Source organism: Phaethon aethereus, assembly GCF_964289735.1.
Source record: "Phaethon aethereus genome assembly, chromosome: 1".
Taxonomy (NCBI): Eukaryota; Metazoa; Chordata; class Aves; order Phaethontiformes; family Phaethontidae; genus Phaethon; species Phaethon aethereus.
The window spans coordinates 39,685,148-39,706,278 of record NC_138575.1 but is presented as its reverse complement, the minus strand read 5'-3'; the positions used below and the strand labels follow the sequence as shown (position 1 = coordinate 39,706,278).

The 21,131-nt window shown below is 41.7% G+C and overlaps 1 protein-coding gene across 11 annotated transcripts in view; it reads left to right on the top strand.

The window, feature by feature from the left end:
• The window catches only part of GRIP1 (glutamate receptor interacting protein 1), a gene marked incomplete at both ends in the record, with an annotated part of 345,974 nt that overhangs the window by 161,005 nt on the left and 163,838 nt on the right, over positions 1-21,131 (top strand). For 4 of the 11 annotated variants that reach the window (XM_082013865.1, XM_082013874.1, XM_082013868.1 and 1 more), the window contains one exon: positions 19,199-19,253. The exons of the other annotated variants lie outside the window; for them this stretch is intronic. In XM_082013865.1, the coding sequence (XP_081869991.1) occupies positions 19,199-19,253 (55 nt within the window). Of the gene's footprint in view, positions 1-19,198; positions 19,254-21,131 lie in introns of those variants that run through there. 11 annotated transcript variants of the gene reach the window in all.

The window sequence follows — 21,131 nt, the reverse complement described above, 5'->3', positions numbered from 1 at the left end:
TGGCAGGTTCACCGATGCTGTGATGTTGAGAACTAAAGGTATGAAGGGAAACTTCTTTTTAATCTCTTACAAAATCAAAGCCTCCTTTTATGACACTTGTTTAATAATCTAACGTAGCACAGGAGTATGGGAAACAGCTCTTAACCTTGAAAATCAACTTGGAAAAAATGCCGTGAAGAGGATTTATATGGTGACACATTTAAGAATCCACTGAATCTCCTGAGCTGTGAACTGTTATAGCTCTCCAATATAGACAGGGTGTAAAAGACCAGAAAAGTATGCTTTCAATTTTAGAAAAAACTTTCTTTGTGGCCGAGTTTAAAAAGTAGTGGGAGACTTATTTTTGGTATAGTAAAATTTATAAGAGCTACTTTTATGTAGCTGGGGTTTTTTAGTTTCTTATTGGGTCTTAATGAGTTTCTTACTGTTTTGTGGCTGTCTTTTTTGTTTGTGGGTTGTTTGTTTTTTTTTTTTAAGGTCATTAATTATTGTCTTAACTTACATGTTCTACCCACTCATCAACGAAATGCCACATGGTTCCCAAGTAGCTGGAGAAAGCAAGGAGAGAAGAAATTTTAGGTTTTGTCACCCATGCCAGGGAGATGTTTTAAATATGTAAAGAACAGAACAAAAAGAATTTGTACATTCAACAAAAAAGAACAAAAAGATTGTAAAAAAATTAAAAAACAAAACACCTTTTCATAGTGTTTAAACACAAACCAAATAGAGGAATTTTTGAAACCACAATAGCCTTTTCTGAAGTGTATATGATATGGGTCTTCTGCTGAATTGTAATTCTCAGATCCCATTGATCAAAGGCATGACCTTTCCTTGTTAACTAAATAATTTATTAGCTTTTTGAGAAAATGACTTCCTTTGTGTAATGCCACTCTATGCTGAGATTTCAGGCAGGCTATTAACGTGCATCATATTGTATCTTTCCTTGCGTTGTTATTGTAACTTTTAATTGAGGCTGTATTTTATTGCACTAGTTCTTACTGCTGTTTTGCTGTAACTCATTTCCTTGCAATTAGTTATGTCCCATTCCTGAAATGCAATTTTCTTTGTGCTGCTAAATGCACAGCACAAGTTTTACATGAGTCCTTCCATAGGACTATTGTGCTCGATTAAAAAAAAAAATCAGAAACCAGTACAGGAACCCCAAGGCAGGATTTTGCAGTGCTTGAAGCACTTCAGGCAAGTAAACTGTGGCTGGGGCAGAGCTGGCATGGATTAAAAACAGGAGAAAATTCTCCATGAGAGACTGACGGTGAGTTGTGGACATCTGTCGTTCCTACTCATCGCTCACCCTGCTACCAGTGCAGCTCAGAAAGAAAAGGAGGGGGAAAAGCCTTTTTCTTTTTTGGCAGTCTCTGTCTGCTTGTTGAACGTGACTAAAATGAGGTTGTTGGTCTCAGCATAACATTAAACAGAGAGGAAGGGATGTGATACGAACCATCATTCAAATCCATTGCTTATGGCAGTGAGCTACACGCTAGCATAGCTCAGTGCCTTCCTGTGGGACCTTGTCCTTAGTCCTGCTTAGCGTGTGGCTGCACTTACCGGATTGGGGTGATGGACTTGAGAAGGAGCCTGTCCACCAAAGTGCTGTTTTAAATAAAAGGTGAACATTTCAATGCTGACAGTATTTTCGAGCAAACAAAAAGTGGCTTTTTGTTAGTCAGGCATCGTATAACTATACCGAATGTACTGTTCCAGTAGAAACATAACGGGGGTATTGAAGGATGCGCTGTGATATAACTGTATGGCTGTTATTTATTTCCATGCTGAAGCTTAAGGTATTTAGTTCAGTTGTGATTTGTTTCTGATATCTGGGCATAAGTTTCCAAGCAGCCTTAGACAAAGGGTGTCGAGTTGTCTCTTAATTAGTATTGAACCTTCTGGGAAAGGACTGCTGACTCACTATATAACTCACTCTGCAACTGCTTTGTCATTTGTCATACGCCAGTAAGCAACTCTTGTATATTAGAAACCATCCATCAGTACCCCCGTCAGCTGGATCCAAACTGACAGCTTACAAATGAAAGCCTCCCAAAATCAAAGTCAATCTTCTGAGCTATTCAGTCCCTTGAAACAATTGTTTCATGTGGCATAAACTGAATATTAATGACTCTGATAAGAAAACAAACCTTTATAGCCCTCTCTGCCATTTTCTCTTCTGTCTTTGTTTCTGCCCAGAGTGAGTGGGTAGTCTTCCCTTGGTTTGCAGCTCTCTGTGGGATTGAACTCCAGACTCCATGTGGGCATTTCAATATGGTCCTACCCCAGGCTTAAAGAGCTGGAAGAGGGAACAAGGCCCTTGGGCTCTGGATCCCACCAAGGTCTGGATCCAGAACAACAAATTCTGGATGACACATCTGTTATGCTTCTGATCATCTCAGCACTGGAGCCTATTGCATTACAGCTTTAGTTCATAAACTCAACCCTTTAAGGGTGAATGTGTTTATTCATACAGACTTCCAGATGTTATGTCAAAGGGTAGGGCCAAAAGTTCCTCTGAGAACAAGCGGCAAGAGGACCTCAAGTTTACCTCTGCTCAGATTTTAAAGGGGTACTGGCAATATAGGGTTTGTATCTGGGCTTTCTTAAAAAAACTAAAAATTTTCAATGTTGATAGGAGACCTAGATGCTTTGTTTAAAGAGCTTTGTATTTTGCAGTTGAGGTTTGTATGTGTGTTTATCAGAGCAAGTGAAAAGCGACTAGGAAAGAACAGACAATATGAATATAAACAAAGTACTTAAAAATTCACGAAAATTGCTTCGTTTTCCTCTCTGCTTGCAGGGATGGGATCTTGAAGTAGTAATTTCAATATTTCCAGCATTCCAAGTAGTTCTTCTTCTATCTGCCCTGTCTTTGTGCAGAAGGCAGGGAAAAGATTTATCTCCACCTTAGGTGCAGGCACATCCCAAATCTGTCCATTTAAAATACCCAGGCAGAGGCTGATGCGAAGTGCAGCACCATGCACCCAGCAAAAGACCCTTACACGTGCACCACTCAGAGACCCTCCCCCAAGTGAAGAGTTCTTGGTCATCACTTTTTTGTAGATAAACAGACTTAAAATGCATATTCTGAAATGAGCACTTCAGTGGAAAATGTGCTGCCTCTGTGTGTGGGTAAGTGTGTAATGTGGATTATTAATTTTAGAGGGTTTGAGGTTTTTCTGCACTTACTTTGGAGAAAATTTAGCATCCTCACTGAAGCCTCATGTGAAAATTTGTTTCTGAAATGTTCTGACATTTGTCTTCATGTCAGTAAGCCATGAATGGGCATAAATGAAACACCTTTTCCAGGAGAGTGCTGTGCTTCTAATTAAAAGAAAAAAATCAAGGCACTGGCATGTTGTCATGGGAGGGAATGCAGTGGGTACCTGTATTATGACCAGCTTCCTTTTCACAGAATCACAGAATCACAGAATCACTAGGTTGGAAAGGACCTTTAAGATCATCAAGTCCAACCATTAATCCAGAACCACCATGTCCCCTAAACCATGTCCTGAAGCGCCACATCCACACGTTTTTTGAACACTTCCAGGGATGGCGACTCCACCACCTCCCTGGGCAGCCTGTTCCAATGCCTGACCACCCTCTCAGTGAAGAAATTTTTCCTAATATCCAATCCAAACCTCCCCTGGCGCAACTTGAGGCCATTTCCTCTTGTCCTATCACTAGTTACTTGGGAGAAGAGGCCAACACCCTCATCGCCACAACCCCCTTTCAGGTAGTTGTAGAGAGCGATAAGGTCTCCCCTCAGCCTCCTCTTCTCCAGACTAAACAACCCCAGTTCCCTCAGCCGCTCCTCATAAGACTTGTGCTCCAGACCCCTCACCAGCTTTGTTGCCCTTCTCTGGACACGCTCCAGCACCTCAACATCCTTCTTGTAGTGAGGGGCCCAAAACTGAACACAGTATTCAAGGTGCGGCCTCACCAGTGCCGAGTACAGGGGCACGATCACTTCCCTACTCCTGCTGGCCACACTATTCCTGATACAGGCCAGGACGCTGTTGGCCGCCTTGGCCACCTGGGCACACTGCCGGCTCATATTCAGCCGGGTGTCAACCAGCACCCCCAGGTCCCTTTCCGCCGGGCTGCTCTCCAGCCACTCCTCCCCAAGCCTGTAGCATTGCATGGGGTTGTTGTGGCCAAAGTGCAGGACCCTGCACTTGGCCTTATTAAACCTCATACAGTTGGCCTCTGCCCATCGATCCAGCCTGTCCAGATCCCTCTGCAGAGCCCTCCTACCCTCCAGCAGATCAACACTCCCACTCAGCTTGGTGTCATCTGCAAACTTACTGAGGGAGCACTCAATTCCCTCATCCAGATCATCTATAAAGATATTGAACAAGACCGGTCCCAGAACCGAGCCCTGGGGAACACCACTCGTGACTGGCCACCAGCCGGATTTAACGCCATTCACCACGACTCTCTGGGCTCGGCCATCCAGCCAGTTCCTCACCCAGTGAAGAGTAAACCCGTCTAAGCCACGAGCCGCCAGTTTCTCCAGGAGAATGCTGTGGGAGACGCTGTCAAAGGCTTTACTAAAGTCCAGGTAGACAACGTCCACTGCCTTTCCCTCATCCACTAGGCGGGTCACCTGGTCATAGAAGGAGATCAGGTTGGTCAAGCAGGACCTGCCTTTCATGAACCCATGCTGGCTGGGCCTGATCCTTTGGCTGTTCTGCAGATGCCCTGTGAGCACTCTCAAAACCAACCGCTCCATAATCTTCCCTGGAACAGAGGTCAGGCTGACAGGCCTGTAGTTCCCAGGATCCTCCTTCCGGCCTTTCTTGTAGACGGGCGTCACATTGGCAAGCCTCCAGTCTTCTGGGACCTCCCCTGTTAACCAGGACTGCTGATAAACGATGGAGAGTGGCTTGGAAAGCTCCTCCGCCAGCTCTCTCAGTACTCTTGGGTGGATCCCATCAGGCCCCATAGACTTGTGGGTGTCCAGGTGGCTTAGCATGTCCTTGACTGCTTCCTCCTGGGTTATGAGGAGTACATTGTGCTCTCCATCCCCATCTTCCAGCTCAGGGGGCTGAATATCCTGTGGATACCTGGACTGGCTATTAAAGACTGAGGCGAAGAAGGCATTAAGTACCTCAGCCTTGTCCTCGTCCTTGGAGACAATGTTCCCCGCCATATCCAGTAGGGGATGGAGATTCTCCTTGCCTCTCTTTTTGTTGTTAATATATTTGTAAAAACATTTTTTATTATCCTTTACGACTGTGGCCAGACTGAGCTCTAGCTGGGCTTTTGCCTTTCTAATTTTGTCCCTGGCAGCTTTTCATATCCAAATGAAAGCAAGCAGAGATTTGCCTTTTTTTTTTTTTTTTTTTTTAAATACACTCTGTTTCTTTATACTATACTAGGATTGGGCATCTTAACTTTCTGCAGCCTCACCCATTTCCTCCAATGTGTGTCCCTGTTGCCAGACCGCAGTATCAGCAGAGCTGCTCTGACCTGGAGCTTGACCAGCAATAGCAACTGCTCCATAAACGTGGGCTGTCTTGGTTGCATTTGCTCTAGGTAGGGCTTCTCCCTCCCAAAGAGTAACTCTCCCAACTCCAAATGTCTGAATTCCGTATTAACAGCTTGCACCATTAGGGGTTTTCCTCCATGACCTGGAAGGTGAGCCTCAGGTGTGGTAGGCAATGCTGACTTGAAGCCTCAGTTCTGGCCAAGTAGAGGATGAATCTTTAATGCCTTCTGCTTGAGCTGCATTGTGTTTTCATGCATCACGGCAAGTGCTGCATTCAATCTTTATTTAGGTTTTCTTATCAGGTATGAAATGAGCTGATGGCAAAATCTGCAGTTACTTCAGATTTTTAAATGATGGAGATAGATGGCTATAATCTTCTGTCATTTGACATGATTTTTACCCCTATGTTTTTGCGCCCTGGCAGAAATGATAGGAATTCAGATGGTAACGAGGTGGCATCCAGATGCACGGCACACACATGCGTATGCACAAAATATTGATTTAAATATGTCCTGACAAGCTGGTCAGGCAGCAGTCTGAAGGAAAGGAAACTTCTGAAGTGAAAGAGAAATAATGACAGTAATGAAGAGGCAGAACATTGATTTTAATACGTAGCAGCGGTATGAAGATCTGGGTCTGATGAATCAGAAGGGGGAAGCTGGCACAGGAGCCCGCTGTGATTTGTTGCATACATTTGTTTCCATTTTTATCCATTAGCAGCACTGTGAGTGTTCGGATGCAGCCGAGAGATTGGGAATGGGGAGCAGGGGGAGGGGAGCTTGGGCTGTTAAAGCTTTGAGAGGTGGTGAATTTATATCAACTAGCTTTCTAATTTCCTGTTAAAATGCCCAGGCCCCTTTCTCCTTGACTTGTTTTTGAAATAAATAAATAAATGGCACAGTTACCGTCCCATTTCCGCATCCCAAGCAGCAGCTCAGGAGCATTTCCATCACCTCAACAGTTTTATGGACCTTTCCAGTAAGGCAGCGGGTCTTGGAGGTTGGTGCAATACCATTAGCATATGCCTCTGAAAAATATTTCCTCCTTTTGTGACTCCCTTTTGATCAATTAAGCTTATGTAACTCTTTCCAGGTAAGTTCATAGAGAGAATCTATACACAGCCTTCTCCTTGTGGTACCAAGTTTATTTTCATTGCCGAAGTGCAGCAGCTGGCGTGATGCAAACCTAAACCTATGCTGGGGAAAAAAAAAAGCAAGTGCTTTACAGCAATTGTTGTATGAACTCGTTTTCACAAAGCCTGTGACACACTAACAAATACAAAGAAATTCAATCATACAGTATTGCCAACTTTCTCTCTCTGGCTGGGAACACACTGATCTCTAGTATCTATAGATGCAGCCTGTTTGTGCTTGTCCAGGTACGAATTTGACCTTACATTTGAATGGAAAGCTAGTGACATGCCATGGAACACTTTAATATGTACAAGTAAAAAGAGGAGAAGAAAAAAAGAGAGAAGTACCTTTGGCCATGATCTTCTGTTTAATTTAGTGCTGGTTTCTATAAAATTTCAGTAATGAAATAAATATTGAGTAAACATTAAAGAGGGAGAGGGATTTCAGATTTTGAAGATAATGCGGCCATAGTTAATAAGCGGTATAGATTTTTAAACAGTAAACTCTGCCACATTTCAGAAAATCACACAAAGCTAATGGAAGAAATGCTAGTACTTGATGTGATACTTCAGGATGTTCGTGGGTCTTTTGAAGCGTTTGGTGAATTTTAAACACTCATGATCTAACAAGGGAAAATACCTGAAAATGAGTTGGTTGAGAACACCCCCAGGAGTTTACTCAAGGATAATGAAGGCAGTAGGGCTTAGCAACCTCGTTAACTGTTGATAAAATTAGCAGATGAAATTAAATTGGGAGACCTACATAGTAATCAGTGAAGTTGTGTTTAACTAGTCTTTAAAACAATCAGAAATGTGTAGTATGCAGAAGAATATCGTACAACTTGGCAAGTTAATGCATCTATGGGGAAATAATCCAAGATATGATGATACACTTTGAATGGAAAGCTGGGAAAGCAATGTTTACAAGAATACAGGAATAATTTCTTCTTTATAGGAAGATATCCAGTGCTTACTTTTTTTCAGTTACCCTTTAAATTTTCCAAGACAAACGTTTGTTTTGCTGACTGGCATGTTTTAGTGTTCTGTTGGGCTGTTCTTGAATGCATTGTTTTGCGTCCATGCCCCTGTTTGTTATTGATTGTTATCGTACATGGTGTCAGGAGATTCTAGGCTTTCTCTGATTTAAAAAAAAAAAAAAAAAAAGAGAGAAAAACCTGATAAATATATGTACAGACTTTTAAGTGTTAATGTTATCTGGTCAAGCTTCAAACTTTTTTGAAGAGTATTTTAGAAGGAGCTATTAAAAGTGTGATGAATAGCAGCAGGACACCACTAAAGCACTAAATGATCCATGGAGGAATGATGCTAAAACAAGCTTGAGGTTATCAACGTTTCCCTTTTGAGACTTATGTTACAAATTTTTCAACCCCTTGCCTAGGAACCTGTTCTTCATTTCTTTTGTTAACTGTTTCCTGAGAGCAAAAGGTGATGATAATTTCCTTTGAGTCATTCATGTTATAGATGTTCTCCTTTACTGATATAAATAACATGCTTTATGCTACTTCGCACACGCGTTTTTGCCATCTGTTGCTGTGGGTCCTGTCCTTTCTTTTACAGTGAAAGGGAAGGGATGTGAAGAGTGAGGATGGTGCACAAAAGGGTTTCCCTGCTCTTGAAATGTTGGCACTTCAAGAATGTGGAGCAATTTTGGAGCATAATGGGGCAGTTTTTCTAACATATTAGAAATTCTGATTGTAAAAAAGATTTTTATATGAGTGTTAATTGTGTATTTGATAAAACTGTTCTGTAGCTAATCGTATTTTTTAATAACATTTTTTAATTGTGTCCATTTTTTTTGTTCAAAGCAGTGGTCTAAAGTAGATACAGACAGGAGAAGGCCATGACAATCTCATCTTTTCCTTCATACACTTTCTAAGGTGAGACAGGACATGTAGGATGGTTACCCCTCGTGTAAGCAGGATGCAGCATGCTTATCGTTACTGCATGCTTGTATCATTACTGCAGGTCCAGTAATTGATGTTTTGTGGAAATGCATGTTACAGAAAGGCAGGCAGGCAGTGGCTCTTCAGGGAACTATTTTGATAGTTTTATCCGTCAGCAGATCTTCCCATCAGAAGGTGGTGATTAGTTTGAATTTTACTAGCTTTGAGTTCCAACCATTTGTTTTTCCTGTGCAGATTTTCTTTTGCCTCTCTTGTCCATCAAGTGATGGAGAAGCTCTTGAGCACTGAACACGTCCTTCCTATGACAGCTCTTACGCACTGTGTAGTCAGGTCACAGTCCAAACTCTTCCAATTTAATATTATGCTTGCAGAGTCTTTCACTGCAGGACGTATTTTTATTGCTCGAATAATTTTTGGTATTCTCTGCACTCTGTGCATTTTTTCAACCTTTTAAAAACAGACAAACAAATCCAAACTCGCAATGCCCAGTGTAGATACTGGAGTTGAATACTGGGTTCTATTATACGTCTCCCTACAGAAGGCAGGTAGCGATCTTTTCGGTACTCCTACTGAGCCTTCCCCCATTTATGCAAGCAATGATTGCATTGAACCTGTTGTTTCAGGTTCATTTACTTACCTTGAATGATCTGCTCAGTCATTTTTAGTGTCAGCTTATTCTGGGATACACTCCCTGGTACTGCAGGTGTGTCTGTTTTCCTTGTTCTTGCATCCTGTATTTGGATGCTTAATTGTGTGACTTCTCACTAAACTATGATGATAAAAGTATTCGGTAACACACAGAGGTTTTTTTACAGTGTGCAGCACTGGGAGATACCCAAGCTAGTAACACAGAATTAGTTCAGACTAACTCACTTAATTGCCAAGCCTTGAGCTAGGCTAGTGAAATCAAAGCATACTGCATTGTGTACTGCAGCAGTCCCTCGTGGGATGTAGGTATCTACAGTGGAAGAACACACAAGTCTCAGCAGGTCTCACTTCTTATTTTTTATTTGTGATTGTTGCTCAAAGGTTTAAATACCTTTTAAGCAGTTATAGTTCAAATGGTGATCCAAAATGTCTTAATTATTCATTAATACCATTTTAAAAATCGTCACCTAAAACACAGGCTTGGGATTTAAAGGCTGTACAGAAGCATCAGTGTTACTGGCCTTATGCTGTGATATGCTGATGTACAACAATACGACACTTCCTGAGACTATGAACGCTGATGTACAACAATATGACACTTCCTGAGACTATGAACACCGATGTATTTGAACGGAAACTTGAAAGTTGTGCCTTCTCAAATAGTTGCATAGTTTCAGAAGATGCCAGAAAAGACCTGATGTGGATTCTAGGCTTCAAATTTAAGCCAGCTTAAGCCATATTTTTGTCAGAGATTTTATTTCAGAACACAAAACCAGAGGAAATGGTCATTGAATTACAGGTCACCATGCTATAGAAACTGAGTTCTGGGCAGTCTATAGGGTATCAACATAGCCGGTCTCAGGAGGCCACAGAATATGTGGCACCAACCTTGCAAAAAGGCAGCAGCCACATCTGTAACAGCACTGGCAAGGCAGAGTCGTGCTCCCAGGTGACAGTGGGAGAGCAGAGCATGTTCATGATGCACAGGCATCCAGGGAGACATAGAAGGACCTTCTTCTCAGTTGACAGGACGATTTCCTTCCTCACCCCAAGTCTGCTGGGTCTTTCCTGTTCCGCATGTGTTAAACCAGACAAAGGTAACAGATGACTGTGCTTTTCATTCTTTCTTAATGGTGGCTGATTGTCAGTCCTCAAAAGAGGGCAAAATTTCCATACAAGTCAAATTTCATGTTGCTGAATGAAAAAATCCTGGAAGGTACGCAGGACAAGCCTAGGGTGCGGCGTGCTGTGTATGACCTCCAGGCCTTTGCGAGGTCTGCACACCCAGAGCTAGCGTGCAGGTATGTTGCAGATGAATGGATCAAAAGGTAGTCATCATTTCTTCTTGCAGAGATCAGCAAACTGGAAACTGCAAGGTTCATACCACAAGCCTGTATCAGCACCAGGGTCTCATCACACCCTTACTGTTACAGAATTGTCAACTTCATCCAAAACTTGCTCAGTACTCACCTGGCTGCTTCCAATCTGGTATCCCCTTGTATGTCTGGTGTTACTGTGTAGCACGGCTTGCGTAGGGCCAGGACAGTGCTGTGCAAGTTTGGAGTAAATGTGAACCTGCTGGCAAGTTAACAGCTCTATCCAACAAGCACATCGTAATCAGGAGACTCAGCACCCGTTGTTCAAACTGGAATGCTTCTCTTCCCCTCTTCCCCTCTTCCCCTCTTCCCCTCTTCCCCTCTTCCCCTCTTCCCCTCTTCCCCTCTTCCCCTCTTCCCCCCTTTCTCTCCTTCTTTCTCTCTTTCTTTCTTTCTTTCCCTCTTTCCTTCCTTCTCGCTTCCCTCCCCCCTTCTTTCTCTTGTTGCTTCTTTCTCCCTGTCCCATCTATCAGATCAGTTTTTCTGGATTTTCCATTATCTTTGGTTTTCAGGCACACTAATTCTGCTTCTGGGATGAAACAGTCAATGTGGCTTGGCAAGGTGCAGTGGTCGGTGCCAGTTGGCTGGCTGTTGCTCGTACCGCAGGCAAGCATACACTGCGTGACCTAATTTCAGCACAGAAACCCACTCTGCTTTGGAAAAGCAGCTGCTACCATGTCTTCTTGCAGCTTGCATGTAGGTAGGAATACAGCTGTATCAGTGAATCCGTGTTTCCCTTTGTCTTGCAACGGCTTGGAACTATTGCCGATTGAAACTCCACTTGTGCCATCTCTTTCTGCTGCGTCTCTAGAGCTATAATCTTCCATTGCCACCGTTTTTGATGGTGTCTTGAATATAAAGGCTTGCGCAAAAAACCTTACTGAGTTAATTCCTGAAAATCTCTGGTAGTAGGTTAAATGACCTTATGTTGTATTTTTGACTCATCCCTCCAAATACACATTTTATTTTCTAGTGTGATATTCCAATTTCACAGCTGCTAAATAGGTTGATAAAAATATGGAAACAAAGCAGTATAGCTAGAGAGAGGTATAATTATTCCACTTTTGTTCAAGTGGTTTCAGTGGAATCATAATCTTTTTTTGTTTTTACATGAGAATAAAACCAGCTGTTTTCTGCTAAGTGTAAGAGATTGTCCTCTCTTCCAGTATGGTAATTTTGAGGAAATACTTAGCTGTGTTTTGTTAAAGACTGATGTAGCAATAGGAAGGTCATCATTTTGACTAATTGAAAAAGCCTCTACAAAGTACAAAGCCTTACAGAAACTGTAATTACAGGAGTCTTTAACCATGTAGTGCAGCATGTGGAAGCTGCTTGTAAGACAGAGTCATCCTTTAGTTTCCAGATTACGTTAAATCCCAGAGCCTGTAATTACATGCACGTTGCTGCAGGAGCCCACGCTGGGCTGACTGTGTTCACTGAACAGGGTCGTTACGTGTTGTTTCTCTCCATGAGATCTACAAGCGCCCTGGAAGGCGCAGTGTCGATTGTGGTACCTAGTCCCTTTACTGCTGCTTCTGCTGAGAGGGCAGGCAGCCTACCATGGTTGTGGTTATTTCATTGTGTTTTGAAAAATTACAGGTTCCTTACTCGTTGCTGTTTCAGAAGATACAGGGACAAATTATTAGTAATGCTCCTGAAAGAAAGCACTCTCTTCTGTCATCGTAAACCAAACCAAACCAAACCAAAGAAAGGGTACAGGCGTGTGTACGTACTAGAAATGGAGCGATAGCTGAACTGGTTCACAAGCTATCGGTTTTGTGAAGAGACTTCTTTCTGAATTAAATTTCAAGCATAGTTGTGGCTATGCTTGAAGTTACCTTTGAGAGACTGCAACGTACACGTGCTACTAAAAGTTTCTCATTTTTGTAGTACATGCGGTATCTTCATATTTTGTAATTCTCTTAAGTCCCTAATTATTTTTAAACAAAGATTTGCAGCTAGGAAAACCTGGGAGAAACTGAACAGCCAGCAGCTGAATTGAGACCAGGAATGAAAATTTGTGCTATGTATCTCAAAGGTCTTTTGAGGACAGTTTCTCCGCTGAGAAACATCTCTCAATCTTTGTATATCAGTGCAGTTTTGAAAAGGACAGCTTTAGTTTTTGCCAGTAATTGATACGGACTGGTAAGATAAAGCATTTTCATGAAGGCCTGGCATGGGGTTGCTGTGAGGATAATGTAGGGAATGCTTTTGCTTACATTATGCTAGAGGGTAGTGCGTACTGGAGAGTTACTTTCATGTAGAAAAAGCATATATATTCTGTTTCCTTTAATGCTACATTATAAATTTTATAAAATATATTGTTAAATCAGACTTTTAAAAAATTTAAATGTCATTCTTTGCTGTATCATAAATCACTATAACAAAGAACCATCCCAGAATGTGTCGATATTGACTCATTTTACCACCAGTTGTTTAATACCTTCCAATTCAAAAAGGCTATCATTGCTTGGAGCCAGTAAGTTAAGTTTTTTTCCTATCCAGAAAGGCCCTGTATTATTTTTTATTAATCTGTTCCTAGGCAATGAAGCTACCGTATTTGTATGGTGCCACAGCAACGGTGTTCTGGCATCAACTCAGATCTTTTAACAAATTTAGTCTTGTCATCTGTTACCACTTTCAGCACACATGTATCCTTGCTTTCCAACATGCTGCACCTTCTATGTGGAATGTTCTCCAGCAACGATCCTCTGAAGCCAGAGCACCTTTTATGACTTTTAATGAGCTGTAGAGCCTTCTACAGCAATGTCTGTGTGAAATTGCCCGACAGTGTGCAAAGGTGGTTAATATAGCTAGAAAATAGCTGCTGTAGTTGACTTAATAAAAATGTAAATTTACAAGACCCCCCCAAATTATGCAAAGCTGACAAGTTGTCTGCAGTGATAATCGCAATGCTGGGGAATAACCAGGTGGGTTTATTGCTGTCTCCTTTTTATTCCCTCTCCCTGTAGTGAAGGGGAATCTTTGTAATAGAGCAGTATCCACTGCAAAATGCTGGGTTGACTGAGGCTGCTGCTGCATAGGAATACAGCTCTTCTCTTTGGGATGAAAAATGTTCCAATTTTATTTTGTTAAAATGGAGATTCCTGTTTTGTTGCTAGTTCTTGATAAGGATATATCAAATACAATAGTGGAAATGTTTCAATTTTCAAAACAGAAGTATCCCTACGGCCATTTTTTATTTTCAGAGCTAAAATAATTCTCTTTTTACTTAAAAATCTGACTTTTGATTTGAATAATGTGGTAGGTGCCAGTGGTATCTTCTAAAATGATGGGGAAAAAATATTGAGTTGTACAAAATACTAATGTATTCAAACGTCATAATATTTAATTTCAATTTTCTTATTCGGGTGGATCCACTAGATACCATTGTGTCTTCCTGACACATGAAACATTTGATATCTGTATGTCTTTCTGGTTGCCTTAATGTTTTACTGAGGCTGTAGTTCGAGTACATCGCTGTCTTCGTTGAACCCCATGGATTGGCTTTCTTTAAAGGTCTACCTCTGTGGTGTACAGATGACCAAGTGAGTAGTCTGTGATGCATCATCTTCAGAGTGGTGACAGACAAACTTGACCCATAAAGAAAAACAGCAGCATGGGCCATCCAAAAACAATTACGGCAGCTCATATGGACAAATGCCCTGTAAAGTAAGAAGGGAGAGAGGTGTAACTGGTTTTAAGATGCTGCTTAGTCGGTGTGTGAAAGGAAATGTTTGATGCAGCGTGTGAGAGGAATTTGCCCAAGAAGTATCTTCTGGGTGTATATATTCCTGTGAAACAGAAGGGTGTGAATATTAGAGTTACGTTTTCTGGATAAAAAGTGCATTTTTGGCAAACTTAATTTTTTTTCCCCCAAACACTATTTGATATATTGGAGAATTTGTGTTCTTTACTGGATACTGTATTTTCACATAAATTTCCTGATTGTATCTAAATGTCACAATATACAAAGGTTATAATCTTCAATCTAATTTAGAGAAATTTCAATAAATAATTTTTTTTTTATTCTGCAGACAGTAGTTCTGAACTTTTTTGATTCATTTATTTCAGCTAATGTGATCTGATAAGATTAACCAGAAGACGGTGTTAAATAGGATATGTGTATTATACTGTCTGTCTTATCACATAGAAATATAAGCTGCTTTCATCTAGTGACCTTCTACTGAGTATTTATGAATACAAATTCAGTTGAGAAAATATTTCTGTTATATATATCCTAGAGTTTATAAATAACCTTTCAGACTCCTGAAGAAAGGAATGAGTACAGCAATAAAAGTGATGCAAATTCATGCTGCTATCCAAAAGGATCAAAATGAAAAAAAGAGATTCTTACAGATAAGCCCAGAGAAAATAGTGATAAATTTTTTAGCTCTGTTAATTAATAAGGAGGAAAGGTAATTAGTAAATACTTTAACCTGTTTTATATGGAGTAAAAATAAGTTTTTAGTATGTCTGAAGGTTTTTGATCTCCTAATATTACATTACCTATGCTTCCTCCCACCTCACCCCCTTTTTTTTTTTTACCTTCTCCCCCATTTTTTCTCCTGAACAACCAGTTGAGTCATCTGCAGAGCTGAATGACTGACACCTCAGAAAATGGTGGCTGACTTTTGGAAAGTTGAGACATTTAATAACCACAAAATCCTTAATTCGGTAAAAAAATAATAATATTCTGAACTGGTAAGAATACCTGAGGTGTACTTCATTTCAGAAGCAGGACTTTGGGCAAGAACAGTTCTGGCAATCTTGATGATTGCTGTCCTGCAAGAAGGTGGTAAAACCATGATCATCATGAGTGAATCATAGAATAGTTTGAGTTAGAAGGGACCTTTAGAGGCCTTCTAGTCCAACCCCCTGCAGTGAGCAGGGACATCTTCAACTAGGTCAGGTTGCACCAACCTGACCTGGAATGTTTCCAGGAATAGGGCATCTACCACCTCTCTGGGTAACCTGTGCCAGTGTTTCACCACCCTCACTGTGAAATATTTCTTCCTTATATCTAGCTGAAACCTACCCTCTTTTAGTTTAAAACCATTATGCCTTGTCCTGTCGCAACAGGTTCTGCTAAAAAGTCTGTCCCATTTTTCTTACAGGCTCTCTTGAAGTACTGGAAGGCTGCAATAAGGTCTTCCTTGAGCCTTCTCTTCTCCAGGCTGAACAACCCCAACTCTCTCAGCCTTTCCTAATAGGAGACGTGTTCCGTTTACCATCATGTCACTAATGAGGTTATTAAACCATACTGGTCCCAGCACGGATCCCTGAGGGACACCACTCGTCACTAATCTCCATCTGGACATTGAGCCATTGACCACTACCCTCTGGATGTGACCATCCAACCAATTCCTCATGCACTAAACAGAATATTTCAGAAATTGGTCCAATAACTGGATTACTTTTCTTGAACTACCAAAAACCAGGAAAAAAACCCTGCAGTAAATACAATGTATCATTACATTCAGTGCTGTACTTGAAGTATGAAGTCTTTGACTTAAAGAAATCTTTTTGAGGAATTCAAATCTGCACATGACCTCCTTTGGCAAGGACAGAAAAATTGTCTGAAGAAACATAAGCAAAAAATAATCCTATTGACTTGGTTGGAGGTGGCTATTGCTGCGTTTCAGAGACTATTCAGCATATCTATCAGTAATCTAGAAGAAGTAGTAAACAATGCAACAACCTTTTCAGATCAAGGACTACATCTACCTTCTGCTGGTAAAGCCTTATCTGGTCAGGTCTGCAGCTGGTTTTGCATATATATCACAGTTTTTGTATCACTATTAGAGTTTTATACATTTTTACATAATCCCATTGGGGCTCCGCATGGAATTGATTTTTCTCCTCTGTCTGAAGTCTGTTTTTCGCAGCCTCCTAGTTCCATAAGTGTGCTCTCTTTTGCCTCTCTTATGAAGGGGGCTGAACCGGGGTAAGTCGTGGAGTCAGATCACAAAGACAAGTAGTGAGCAGTTCTTCTCATAGCATGATAGGACCGCTTGCTGCTCTCTGCACAGCGGAAGTCCTCAAGGATGTCAGAATTGCACTCTGAAGGAGAGAAGACAAAAGTGTACTCTCTAGTTGAGAGCTGCTCACCAAAAACACCTTCTTTCGAAGGGCAGGCGGAGCACTGCAGGCTCACCGGGCTCAGATGCTGGCAGGTGATGACAAGGTCTGTCTCCAAAGAGGGAGGAGTGGAGACCAATCTGCCTGATGTAGACAGTGCTGACCCCGCACTTTACTCAGTCTTCCTTGTCTATATTGTCTGGGAAGAATGAAAGAACGTGTATTCAGGCAGCTAAACGATCATCTTGCAGCATCTTCTGGTTACCCTTGAGGTAAGGGGAAGTGTTTACATGGGTTGGTCTGGGTATGACAAGATTTATGGCATCAAGGAGAGGCACCTGGCAGATGAAAAGGCAGCAATATGGAAGCTGGATGCTGGTCTGCAGAAAGGGAGCAGCAAGTTCAGGACAGCTTCAGCATCTCAAACCTGAAAGAGCTGTGAGCAGGGACTGCGTGCTGAGACCATAGCCTTGCGATGGTCTCTGGAACAGCTTTTGCAGTGAAGCACAGAGAAAGGAAAGCAGATACAGGGTGGTATTGGTTGGTGTTACTGGTGTCAAGTCCTGTTACCTGAATGGGATGTGGCAAGGAAGGACGGTGGCAAGTTTTCTCCTCAAGAAGCATACTGGCATGTTGGCAGACAGAGCGCCACTTACTCCTTTCTTGGATTCATCTTTTTGTGGGGACAAGAATACACAACTCCTCTCCCCCTTTGGGATACTCCAAGATTTTCCATTTTCTTTCCAGACTGCTCAGTTACACTGGCTTAAAACACCACGTCATTCCCCTGGTTTCACCCCTCCTTGCACGCCCTCTCCATCCCTGGACGGAGGTCTGCGGTTGCAGGGCTGGAGTCATCAGCCCACGGCTTCAGGTGCACCTACTTTTCAGCTGGTTGGATTTTACAGCTGCATGGAACAACAGCCGCTGCAAGAAGCGATAACAAGGTTGGTGAACAGATGACTCGATTACCCCTATCTGGTTTTAATGACAACGAAATAAAATCAATTTTCACCAGGCCTGTCTGGGCAATTGCAATTGTGTTGATGGAATGTTTCACCTTGGCCTTGGAAATACGGCTGTTGCTATAACTAATAAAACAAAAATAAGAAAAACAGTTACTGTAATAGCGAGTTGGAGTATGGGAAGCACAGAGCTGCCGATGCAGCGTGGAGCAGGCAGGGAAGCAGAGACGGCTCCGAGTGTGAAAGCTGTTCGTACCTCCTGCTGGCTTTCTGCAGCTGACAGTAGGTAATGTGCACCCTAACACTGGACCGTAACATTACATATAGCGATGGACAAAACATGGCAGAAGATAAGCTCAGCAATTTTGTAATCAAAGCAAGTGAATGGGACAGAGTATATGAAGACCATTTTAAATACATCACCCAAGTGAAGCAGAAGTCTTGACAAAGGAATAATTGAGAGTATCTGATGCAGCACTTGGGTTTTGTGCATAAATCTGACTTGACAAACTTTATATGATTTATTTTGGTTTGCTTGCTCGGTTTTTAGAATGGGTGTGGAGTTTTGTCCTTCAGTCATTTTTGGCTCCATAAAGGTGGGATGGAGCTCTCGCTTAAGTGGTGTGCTCCACTTCATCGTTTTCTGAATGAATTGTAAAGGCAGGTTAATTTGCTGTCTGAATAGGCATAAGAGGACATAAAACACCTGGTGGGCTGAGGAAATCTCAGAAAATAGTAGAAATGGTGCAAAGTTCAGTGAAATAAATTCTCAGGTGCACTAAGAAGTGTTCACTTCTCTAGTGAAGGGAGAAAAACTGACTCACTGTGTGTTTTCTGTGCAGCATCATTTTATTTATTTTGGTGTGATGAGACGCTTGGCGGTCCTGCCCACACACAACAATCCATCACTTCCCTCTGACTCTCGTCCTCCCCCTGTGGTCTGTGCTTCAACGGCTGCAATATACTTGTCGATAATTGTCAAAAAGCTTTCCTGGTGATAAAATCAGGCTTTTTCTTTTCTTCTCCCCTACAGATCTGTAAGATTAAATCTTCAATATGCTTTGATTAGAATATTTTCCATTTGGAATAGACTCCTTCTACCCCAGAAGTAGGATTCCTGGTGGTTTTGCCCTATTTATCCAAAGGGAACCGTAAGGGAAAGGAAAGATGTGAGGAAAGAGGAGAAAAATCACCACGTTTGCTGAAACACGGGGCCCTTTGCCTGGCACAGCAACCATCACTCCCTGCACAGTCAGGGAATGTGAGAGACTGGGGAACGGCTCCCTCGACTCTCCGCGTCCGTGTGTGCAGTGGGATGCTTTCTAGCTTTTAAAGAAATACTGCTTTTCAAGCCCTTCATCTCCCCACGCGGGTGGTGGTAGTAATGAATGACACAGCTTTGCTGGATGACACGGAGCTGATCTCTGCATCAGCCAAGAGGAATTAAGCTTTGTCACTCCCCTCTGGGGCTACCTTTCGCCTGGTATGTGCGGGAGGAGGAATTCACAGGCTGCTGCTGCATTCACCCGCGCGGAGCCCTGAGCGCGCTTTGCCGAGGGAGGCAGGCGGCGAGAATGATAGCTGTCTCTTTTAAATGCCGCTGTCAGATCCTGAGGAGGCTTGCTAAAGGTAACGTGCTTTCCTTCTTATTCATTCAGGGGCTCCCTTGCAGCCTTCCGGAGACACAGCCTGATGTTTTTACTTTTAAATACGACTGTCCTTCCAATTTACTGTCAGGCGAGAAGGAACTCTGAATGCAGAAAGGTGTAAGGGCTCCTTCGGTTAAAATCCTTACATGTCCCATGCTGTGCTCTTGCTAGGAGGATAGGTTCCTGTTTTCTTTCTCCTTTTTTTTAACAGCTAAAATGAGGATTTTTTTCTAAGGCAAGTGCTAAAGTTATTGTGGGGTATAATGGTTTTGTGTTTCTGCTAACCACTCATAGGAGTCCCTCCTGGGTCAGTGCATGCTCTGCCTTACTGGGAACAACTGACACTGATATTCAGGACCTACGTCCAGGATGAGTTTCTGTTGTTTAATGTCCTTCCTAAGCTATTGCAATCTGTGCTTTAGATGCCAAAGACTGTTGTAAGGTGGTGAAGTATGGATAGCAGCGTGTGTTTTTTCAGGGCTCCACTTGCATGTCACACTTGTGAAGTTAATTTGCCTGTTAGAGCAGTGTGCATTTTATGTTACTGTAAAGCTTTGTGATCGCCGGTTTTATCACTCAGAACTTTAAAATACTACTTGCATCTTTGTGATTATTAAAGCAGTTCTGTGAAAACCTGTCTGGATGAGACACCTTCCTTCTTCAGAAATTAACATATCTTAGTTTTTTAAAATAACTGAAATTCTTAAAAAATCTGTCATGCTTGATAATTTTTCCTTCTCTATGTAAAAAGGTTTGTTTGGGGATTTTGGCTTGGTTTTTGGCGGAAACTTCCGATGTTATAGTAGTATTATGTGACTGCAAATAAGAAGCTTCTGTTTTTTAGCTTGGGTACTGTGAAACAGTTAATGGCCATTACTGTGCAGCTGGAAACACATCCATATGTAAATGAAACTGTTTGTATCAGCCGAGCTTGAAAAACCAGAAATCTTTGATTATTAATCAGTATAGCTGAAAATCAATTAGTATTTTATTTTGCAGAAGCATGAAAGAGTAAGATGCTAATACAGTGAGGTCAGTAATGAGAAAAGAGAAGACTATCACAATCAAACTTATATAATGCATTTTCCTGTTCTTTAGATTGCTGTATAGGTCCACGTTGTTCAAAACGTATGAACTCAAATATTTATTCCTTCCTCTGTAATTTGCTTCTCTTTCAAATCTGTGCTGAGTAATGCCTGTTTTTCTCATATGTGTAAAATGTTTCTATTTTGGTAGCTTTATTACACATTTAGCAGGTTGGAAGTCAGCGTTTTCTCTTTTCCTGGTTTGAGTGGAGGAACCCTTTTGTCTTCTGATATCTTTATAAGACAGATCTCGGCACTAATTTAGTCTCTCACTGATGAGAGTTGTTGCTCCACTTAAATACAGTTTCCCTGGGAATAATCAATATTCTTATACATCATAGCCATCTTAATTCTTTTACATTTCCATCATTCAGCAGAACTCAGGCTGGTGGGTTTTTTCTCCTTTGAAATAATCCTAACTTCCTCTGAGACTCCTCGCTCCTCCCACTCCCTCCCAATAGGAACTGGCACGATACTATTGATCTTTTGCATTAGAGAAATGTCCCTTATGGTTGTCTTACTGTTAACAGTCCATAAAACAAAAAAACAAAAAAACAAACAAAAAAAAAGGCAGCCTAGAGGTGTGTTCTTATATTCTGCTGTAAGCCTTATGCGTACTGGAACAGAGTTGCTGTCCTAATTTACAGGCTCCTGAATTTTCACCATTTTGAGTAAAACCTTTGTTCTTTTAGCTAACTCTTCTGCATTCTGTGGCCTTGGCTTTTGCATCTCAGATTCACGGAGTGCTCAACATAACCAGGCTAGCTGAGGAC